The sequence below is a fragment of the Lingula anatina genome, chromosome 9 (assembly GCF_051362555.1).
Source record: "Lingula anatina isolate TDL-2025a chromosome 9, LinAna3.0, whole genome shotgun sequence".
In the NCBI taxonomy this organism is placed as follows: Eukaryota; Metazoa; Brachiopoda; class Lingulata; order Lingulida; family Lingulidae; genus Lingula; species Lingula anatina.
In genome coordinates, this window is record NC_141775.1 from 1400753 (window position 1) to 1410581 (window position 9829).

The 9829-nt window shown below is 39.3% G+C and overlaps 1 protein-coding gene across 5 annotated transcripts in view; it reads left to right on the forward strand.

The window, feature by feature from the left end:
* Positions 1 to 8274, forward strand: part of LOC106161527 (uncharacterized) — a 52608-nt gene extending 44334 nt beyond the window's left edge. For 3 of the 5 annotated variants that reach the window (XM_086994839.1, XM_086994841.1, XM_013538517.2), the window contains 5 exons: positions 4059 to 4171; positions 4313 to 4426; positions 4948 to 5094; positions 5453 to 5680; positions 6157 to 8274. In XM_086994839.1, the coding sequence (XP_086850965.1) occupies positions 4059 to 4171; positions 4313 to 4426; positions 4948 to 5094; positions 5453 to 5680; positions 6157 to 7197 (1643 nt within the window). In that variant the 3' untranslated portion in view covers positions 7198 to 8274. The remainder of the gene's footprint in view (positions 1 to 4058; positions 4172 to 4312; positions 4427 to 4947; positions 5095 to 5452; positions 5681 to 6156) is intronic. The other 2 variants (XM_086994840.1, XM_086994842.1) reach the window with 1 other exon arrangement.
* The last annotated feature ends 1555 nt before the right edge of the window (positions 8275 to 9829 follow it).

The window sequence follows — 9829 nt, forward strand, 5'->3', positions numbered from 1 at the left end:
TTGTTATGCAACCTGTCTTGTCTTCTCTGTCTTCTGAAACAAGACGCATGGGTTGAAGGAACACCCTGAAGTGACATGCTATTTAAAAATTTTTGTTGTCACAGAAGAGCAATTAGGTGTCTTGGTTGTTGTCAGGGGGACTTGGCAGGGACTTGTTAAGTGACAGTGCCTGAGTAGTTATACAAACAGTTACAAGCCTTGTAATCATCCTTGAGATTTCATTACAGGGTCACAGTGCAGAGATTAGCCATCTATTTAGCCAGAGACATTATCTGTGAATATCTAGAGAAAAATCAATCAATGGCCCTGGTAGAGGGTACTCTAGTCTTGTTTAATTATGTAATCATCCTTACTGTAGCTCAAGTGACAAAAAAGTCCTGTTATGTGGCATGTCTTAAATGAGATGTCTCTTGGAACTGATGTAAGCATGGTTGCTGGGGGGGGGGGGGGGGGTTGTGACAGGTGTACCAAGAGGGTTTCTTGGTACTCGTTCAATGTCTTATCCGGTTTGGTTCACAACCATAGGTAAGAGAGGACTATGGAATATTATTTCATTAAATGCAAAAATCCCCATTTGTTAGCACCCGCATCTACTTAGCAAGGATATACGCTAGAAAATTAGGCTTATTTTCACTTCTGAGTACCTGAGCTTTGAAAGTTTTTAATGAGTTCTATCGTACTGTGTCAACCCCCATAGAAGATAATTGCCATTTTCTAACACAAGCTGTAGATTTTGGAGCACAAATGCATAAATTAATGATAGAAAAGGTTTATTTTCACGTTTGAGCACCAGAGGTTTGAAAGTTTTTAATGAGTTCTACTGTACTGTGTTGGAGAGGAGGGGCTGATCAGAAACAACCCTCCTAAACGCTAATTGCTATTTTCTAACACCAGCCGTGGATTTGGGAGCACAAATCCAGAAATAAACAAGTCCAGCCGCGAATTAACTACCCAAATGTAGAATTACTTGCCACAAGCTTTGCGTTTCATTGCACTATCAACTTGGTCGGGTCAAATATGACGACCCACTAAAAAATATGACGACCCACTAAAAAGCTTGCCATCTAATCCACTAATAGAGACTGAATAGATTCCCCGTGGGGAAGTATTCAAGTGGGTCGGCCATATTTGACCCTAGGACTAGTTAGTCCACTGTTCTGAATGGGGACTGTGGCCGTAAACATAGACCCCCCTACATGTGCTTTTTAATGTGGCGGCAATGCTTTCTCAACAATCTCCATAGCATACGGAACGTACCGAATGGGTAGAAAAGCAGATAATTGTTTCTAAATTCAGTTAAAAAGAAAGAGCATAACAAAGAGACTACTTTGAGTGACATGGAGAATTTAAGTTGTCAGGATATGGATCCTTTTACTGAAAGGTCATCCAAATTAATAGAGTCCTTTTTTGTGTATTGTTTCCTTGATCAGTGTCTAAAATAAGTTTTTTTCCTTTTTACTGTCTAGTTAATACTGGTGACTTATAAAACTGTAATGAGTTGTTCTATAGATAGCTGATGGAGTTCCTTTCCAAATGACAAATTCTTCTCAACCAAAGTGATGGGAGTCTTTTTCAATGTATCATTTTTTTGATAAGTAGCTGAGATCAATCATTTTTAAATCCTATATTTCTGCGACATTTTACTGGGTGAGCAGTAAATCTGTAATTGTATTGATTTACATAACAGTTGAAATTATTCTGACTTCACAATTTTTTGTGAATCTTTTTTTAACTTGGTTTAATCTTTTAACCATCTAAGACTTGTTGGTGTTTTTGTTTTTGCTTTTTTTTTTTTTTTTTTTGACCTATGGTTCTTTCAACCTGTTGACCTAATCATGAATTCGTTTGTTGAAACTTGTTGACATGTTTATGAGTTTCGGTTTTCGGTTTTCGAGACCATGTGCGTTTGCACTGTTACATAGACACAGGTGCTTTCTTTGCTACAACTACTTGGGGAAGCTACTAATGGAAAACTGTGTATTATTACTCCACCTTTTTCATTGTCGGTTGAATTATTTTTAACGAGCCTTTACTTTCAGTCAAATGATACCTTCTATATGTGACCATATTTACTGTGATACTTGGGTAATACAGTTTTCTCATCTTATACTTTATAAAGAATCAACAAACTATGCATGAATGTTAAGAGTTTAGACATATATAAGTCTTGGGACATTTTAATGATCACAACAATTACTTTTTGTAATTTTTGTGGTAGTCCATACAGTAAGTATCACCAGAGGGCATGTTTTGCTGTTGTATGTGTCATTTTTTTTTTTCAACAGTTTAATTAAGCTTGAGTTCAGATGTTTCCTGAGACATTATTCTCATTCGTGTACCTTCATTACATGTGTCTTTTTATGAACAGGAAATTTGTTATGAAATGTGATTCTTTGTATTGATTTGCCAGTTGACAATTGGGAAGGGTTCTCATTACAAAACAGTTGCAATTTCATCTTCTTGTTCAATACGTACCCTCCACGCTGACTAGTGCCTCAAAGCCATTTTTACATTTCATTAACAAGACCTTTAAATTATAGCTGCAGCGAATAGGAAGAACACAACTAAACATCATTTCCAAATTCTTTCAGTAAAACTGTAATTATCTTGATTAATTTTTGTTTGCTAAGAGGCACCGATTCTTGAATGAGTTGAAGTTCTTCTTTATGGTATTATGTAACTTTTCAACTAATTAAATTTACTTTTCAATTTTTTTTTAAATCAAACCAGGTTCTGCCATTGGTTCAAGCCTAATTAATGCAATTTATTTCCAGTGGTGACCACATTTACATGACTGTTATTAATTTTTATTTTCTGGCATCTTTTATATATATTTATGTGTGGGTGTGTCCAAGAACATGCTTTTTCCAGGCCTTATAAACAGATAAGGCATTTACTAACACTACCGGCAGATCTTTAAGCACTAATGCCCATATTCACCACATAACCCACAAATTAACCAGCACTACCAGAGCGGATGAATGTTAGTGCTAGGTGTGTTGGCTAATTCGTGGCTTTTATGGTTAATATGGGCGTTAGTGCTAAAAGATCTGCGGGTGGTGTTAGTAAATACCTAATCTGTTTATAAGGCCTGTTTTCTATGGACACAACAATTTACTAACTTGTTTGAATGAGGACATCCGTAGAATTCTGTATGATACTTCAGAAGCCTTATTACACATTTATTTACATTTATTTTATTACTCATTGTGTACTTCTTTTTTTAAAAAATGTTAAGTCTGTAATGAGACTGATTACCAGGTGCTTGGCTGAATATAGGTCACAAAGGGAGGAGTCATTTGATGATTGAATAAAGATTTTTAATATATCTGTTTACTTTTTGCTGTGCGCATGTTGCTTGCTTGAATTCCTTGACAGATAAAATTATAATTTAAATGTGTCTTTTTTGCAAGTGAGAAAGTAAACCAGTTTGCCTCTATTTTTTTTCCTAATTGCTCACTGTTTTCAGCCACATGATTTCCAATATTGCTTAAGTTAATACTAACAAGCAGATGATTACATACTATTGTGAGCCTAGTAAACCTCCAGATCTTTTTTGACAATCTTTTTGAGATTTTGTCAACAGTATATTGTTTTAAGAGACAATTTAATCAGTCTTGTGTAAATTTTGTGAGTTGCTGCCAGTAATACAAGAAAACTTATTTTGGCAGACAGTGGTCTCCTTTTGAATTTGGCTGCAACATTGATTCTTTCAAACCCAATTTTGTTCTACGAATGATAAAATTAATATTATTGCATGACACGATTCATCGTATTGTATGACACGTGATTTCATGACGGCCCAAATGGCTTTAGAACTTCAGCCAGTGCATTCAGAACAGCCAACTAACAGATCTGCGGATCAACTATGAAGACCCACTAAAAAGCCTGTCCCTCAATTCACAATTAAACACTGAATAGATTCTTTGGGCGATTACGCAACAAGCACTCAGTGGGTCGGCCATATTTGATCCCCGGATCCGTTAGTCTGTTGTTATGAATGCACTCGGCAACACAGTATCATGTCTGGGCTAACACTTTCGTTGCATCTTTTCCAGCGAACGTTACCCCTCCTCAGTTATGTACGGGATTTTGTCCCTCTGAGATGATTTTCCAGCCTGTGCATCGGCCGGTTGCCCAGCAACAGAATCGCAGACATCATGAGGAAAAGGTGAGGTGGATCAATTTTTTCTTCATCTTTGCTGAAACTTCAATTATATCCTTTAACTTGAAAACAATTTGCCATACATGATTATCATTCACAGATTCATATTTAACTGTCAGGATTTTCATCTTTTTTTTTCAATCGCAGACTTCATTGGGCAATGGCATTGAGTTTCAGGCCTCCACATCGAATAGTTTCAGCCCAGACACATCTAGTTCTGGGTTCCTGACTCTTCCAAGCCATAGTAAGACATCCAGTAGGGTAAGTATAATAAATGAATAAGTAAATAAATAATAATAATAAATAATAATAATAATAATTGTTGTTTAGCTAAAATATTAAAAAATTTATTTAGCAGGCTATTAAATTTTTTGTGATATACAACTTGTTTAGCAAGTGAGCTTATGATTTTGGACCAAAAGTTGACTTTGGACATCTTTTTTGAGATGGGTCTCAGCAGCCTTTTCTCAATAATGTAATGGACTGTACGGTGGGGGAATCCGATTTACTGCCCATCTCGAGAATATCTTTTTCAGTGGCTGATAAGATTAAGTCTAACATATTAGGTCTAACCAGCTTGATTGCAATTGTGATTTTAATTCTGTTGAATCATTGTACTTAATCGGAATTCAAACTTCCAAACTCTCCAACCTTTAGTTACATGCACGTCAGTGGTAAAATTAGTATCATTTTCAGTATCGATTTGGTATAGCCAATGTACCAATTTCAATATTTTCAGTATCCATTTGGTATAGCCAATGTACCAATTTCAATATTTTCAGTATCCATTCGGTATAGCCAATGTACCAAAGTTGGGTAATAAGGTGCTTAAAGGGTCTTCTAAGGGAACAGAAAGTACCAGCGTGTCCACGGACTTCTTACTAGAGAGTGACGGAAGTACTCCGATGTCAGAGTCTGCCCAGACAAAGGTTGGTGGACATTTTGGTGTGAATGAATCTGTGGCACCACTGAGTGAGGAATAGCATGAAGGAGTGTGGTACCTTTGGCTGAGTGAGGAATGGCAGGAATGAGTGTGGTACCTTTTGGCTGAGTGTTTTATAGAGATATTGGCAGCTAAATAGCCGGGCTATTACATGAGATGGTCCCCTACCTGTAACTCAAATAATCAGCTTCAAATGAACTTTTAGAGAGATTGTGAATGGGAGAAAAACCCTCCAACATGGCATAGTGACATGACATCACCTGATTAGGTCGCCAATTTTGCTAACAGCTTTTATTTTCTTCATTTCCGCTTCAATTTATTATATGATTGTATCTTTATCATAGGAGTCGTCGGGAGACTCTGGAACAGTGTTAAAACTTGCGGAGGACCCCCCATGGATCTCAGCTGTTCCCTGGAATAAGGACACCATGATGCGTTACCAGTTACAACCCAAAAGGCTCAAGTCTGTGCTTAAATCAGATCGTGTTACCATGGAAACTGTCCTGCAGCCGGAACTGATGACGTCGCAGTTCCACCAGTTACTGGAGGATTTGGAGAACAAAATTGCCGAAGTATGGAATATTTATGCTACAAATTTCTTGCCCCTCATATCTTTAAAAACTAGCAGAGATATGCCCATAGTGTTGCCCCCATACTACAAATGCAACAATGATAACACATTTCAAGGAAAAACAATAGGTCTATTGTCTAAAAAATCACAGGAGTCGCTATTTCTGAAGAAAGAGAGAGAGGGGGGGAGGAGGGAGTGGATTTTTTCTATAAAGCAAGTTTACTTGATATTGTACGTTTTTCATATTTGTCAGAATAGATTCCATTCACTAATAACAATTCAGAGCAGTTTCTTTGATTATGCTTGTAATATTGTTGCTTCCGGGAAATTCCCTTGAAACATTCGTGCTTTCAAGAAATGTCCTCGAACTTGGGCAGCTCACAACAGTTGTTAAATTTTCTATTGCTGCTTTCAGGAACTACCCCCGTCCTCTGCCTCCTCACAGTTGTATAATTGTTCTTTTTTTTCTGCTTACAGGAAATGTCCCTGTCGTCCGACAGCTCTTCTCAGGGAGAGACGAAGGGGCAAGCCAGCAAGCTGTGCTACGTCGACTGTAACAGTGAGACGCACGACCACGGCGTCTCCAACGTGATGCCCGAGACGGAGGCCATGAGCGACAGCACCGACAGCAACAATTCCAAAGGAATGGTCCACGTGCAGAAGCCGCGCAAGAGTTGTTCCCACCGCCGGTCCAACACCGTGCAGACACCGCAGCAGCAGCAGCAGCAACAGCAGCAGCGCCTCGCGGAAACTAAAGAGGCTTTGGAGCAGGACCAAAGGGAGCACGGAGAACAAGGAGAGGATCAGCTGCCCGAGAACGACGAGAAAGATTCGAGCTCAAAAAGTGACGATGGAGAGAAGAGCATGTCGGAAGGATCAAGCATCGATAAAAACTCTTGCGACAAAATGGACGGTGCGCAATCCGAGAATTCGAAGGCGGAGAGCGATAAGGCGGTGTCCAGCGATTTGACGCCCAGCGATGCTCGAAGTAATGAAGAAGAGCAGAACAGCTCTCTGAAGGAATCGGACCATTCCTCCGGCGTTGAAAACACAAACGGCAAAGACCCCACTGAAGCCGTCATGGACGACGTAATGTCCCAGTTGTTTGTTCCCTTAAAAGCTCGCTTCCCGTGCAAGCAAAAGATTGACCCAGTTTCTCCATGGCTCAAAGATTTCCAGTTCACAGAATCCGCAGCCAAGGAGTATCAAATGGACATGAAAACTTTAGAAGAGGTACTGGCGAAGGACAGCTTACAAATGAAGCAGTTTGTTCAGCCCGCTATGATCGGGGCGCAGTTTGCCGAGTTAAGGGTAAGATTAGAACAAGGCAACTCCACCTCTGAATCTCCGAGTGCCGATGCCAGGAAAGAAGAATCCACTGCGGAGAAGAACCCAGGAAGTCCGTTCGGGAACCTGTTCTACCCGATTCTAACCCAGATGGGCAGCGACGGAGACGCCGTGGGCTCGCAGTGCGCCATGTCCGTGGGAAGTGACGGCACGGACGGAAAGGGGACTTAGCGACTTGTGTGGTCGCAAAAATTAAAAATAAGAAAGAAAGAAAACTAAAGTGAAATTAGGAATACTCTGTAAAAATGGTCATTTGTAAATGAACGGGCTGGCGTGCATTTAAATGACGAGACGGCAAAAAAGAAAGAATTTTGAAAGCAGTGTTTTGCATGCAAGTGTACGTGGAAAAGAAGAAGGAAAGTTAATATTTTTCGGCCTGATAATTTGACATTTAACGTAACGTTTCTCTCGAAACCTCTTTTTGTATGCTTGCCAAGAATGGACGACAAAAATAAATGACCAAGATAAAGGTAATTGCTAAACTTCTGGGTCCATTAAAAATTTTGTGTCCAGTTGATATGTATTTTTTTCGTAATTTATAAAAAGTTGGTATACTGTAAGTATGTCGCTGGGAAAACGTTATTTAAAAAAAGCCATGAGAATGAAAAAACGTTGTGGAGGTAGCCCAGCTTGTTGGTTTGTACCTATACTTTCTCTCTGGTAGAGATTGTACCTTCTCTCTTCTCGGGTAGAGGTCTGCACTTTCTCATAACGAGAAGTAAAACTGTTTCATATTTACGAAAGGACAATATGGGTAACTTGAGTACTAGAAAGCATGGTGCTGACCAGAATGTTGATAGGTAAACGAGTGAAAGAAAAAAATAACAACCCAGGCATATTAAATATAGACCATTTGTGATCGATTTTGTAATATGTATTATTTAATAAGTAAAATGTAACACGGTATAGTTATGATATAGTGGTCTTTTTTTCCATCCAAAAATTAGACGGACATCTTCAGCGATCGCTGGCCGCAGTGTTTTAACAATGACAGGACAATAGATGGCGTTGTGGTCAGTTGGAGGTTATATACGGACTTCTACTCCCTCCTCCCCCCCCCCCCAAATTATTGTTTTTCCATCGTTTTCAGGATGGACAATGACGTCATTCTAACTTTTGTATGGAAAAATTGAACAGTTTATGCAATTTTGATTTTACGTTCAGAGGAACTTATTCCGAAAATCGCATAGCTTGTTTCTAAGTCGTTTAAAATTTTATGAACTCTATAAATAAAATTCCTTATTGTTCCTTGGTCGTTTTATATTTTATGAATGTTTAAATAAACCCCCAAAAGCTTACAACTTTGTCTGAGTTTTTCAAGGTAAAAAGAATACTGAGAAGTAAAAAGCTTTTAGCCTGTTGATATTTACACCCATGAAACGAGGCCGACGGTCTATAGCAATCTGTAAAACGCAGTTAAAGCCTAGATTACATTTGAAGTGCAATGCCCGCACGGTGTACGTATACTGCCTGTATTATAAATTCCCTTTTCGTACGGCGTCTGAGCGGAGGTAGACGATAGCCGTACGTTTTTCTTTTTTCAAAATCGTAAGTAGCTATGGCGAATACGTTTATATAACGCGCGAGAGCCGTGCCATTTCTCCAACATTATTACCTCGAGGTCACGTGGGGAAGATCGTATTTCAATTGAAAAATGATCGTCCGGAGCCCTTTCAATCTCGGTGCAGTTGCCGCACATCTTTTGTCCGGCTTCTTGAAGTCGTTGCAGCCCCTTACGTTTTTTTTTTTTCAACCTTGCGTTCAGATTAAGAAAAACTACAATTTTACATTTATGCAAATGAATTATACAAAAGAAAGGTACAACTCCTTGATTACACTGACATTTAAACATCTAAACTATTTTTGTGCCTCCGAAACCAACAAATAAGGAAGGGAAAGAGACCAATAACCGGTTCAAACATTATCACGATCACCGCAAGTCCACCGAACAATGCCTGTGCAGGAACTGCGCAATGCCATCTGCGGGCTTCCGGCCTGGCTTCAAGGTCATGTGGGATCTGGAGAAATGACACGGCGACCATTTGTAATGTGGACATTAACGCGCGATTAACGATGACAAAAAAAAAAAAAAAAAAAAAAAAAAAACTCTACGGACAAATCGCATACAATTTCATCGCACGGCGCCCGTGGCAACTTTAGTCGGCTATAATTTTTAACGGACTAACGATTCTTTATCTAAGTCATTTCGCAAAGAAGACCCAAAAGTTCTGCAAATTAGGTTCCCGTAAATGAAATTGCTACAATTATGTGATTGGAAGTTTTAAGTTTCGAACATGACATGGGTCAAATCATATATTAAATGGTGGGAAAACATTGATACATTAGACTATTTATGCATTACACTGAGAAGGATTGGCCGACCCCCCACTCAAGTGAACAAATCGTAAGCATACTTTTACTCTGTTCAGTCCGTCGCCCCCCCCCCCCCCCCCCCATTCTCTCAACACCTCAGCCGAAATGTTAGAATTTTCCCTTATAGTAAAGAGACGATTGTTCTTCTTTTTCCTTACAAAATTGAACTATTTCGGGAACCAATCCTTAGACTGGGTTCCCAGCCCTGGGTCGGTCCATCTGGAACGATCTATCTCCCTGGGGAGTCTCACTAAATACTGTCAACTTAACCGGCTTAAATATCTGTGGGAATGGTCCCTTAGTCTAGTGCTTTACCAGTTCCTCTGTCCCCCATATTAAATCTTTGCTTTTGCCGTATAGCAGGCTAAGCCTCGGTCGATTGCATCCCGACTTGATTCCACAAATGTTACTCCATAAAACAAAATCCAAA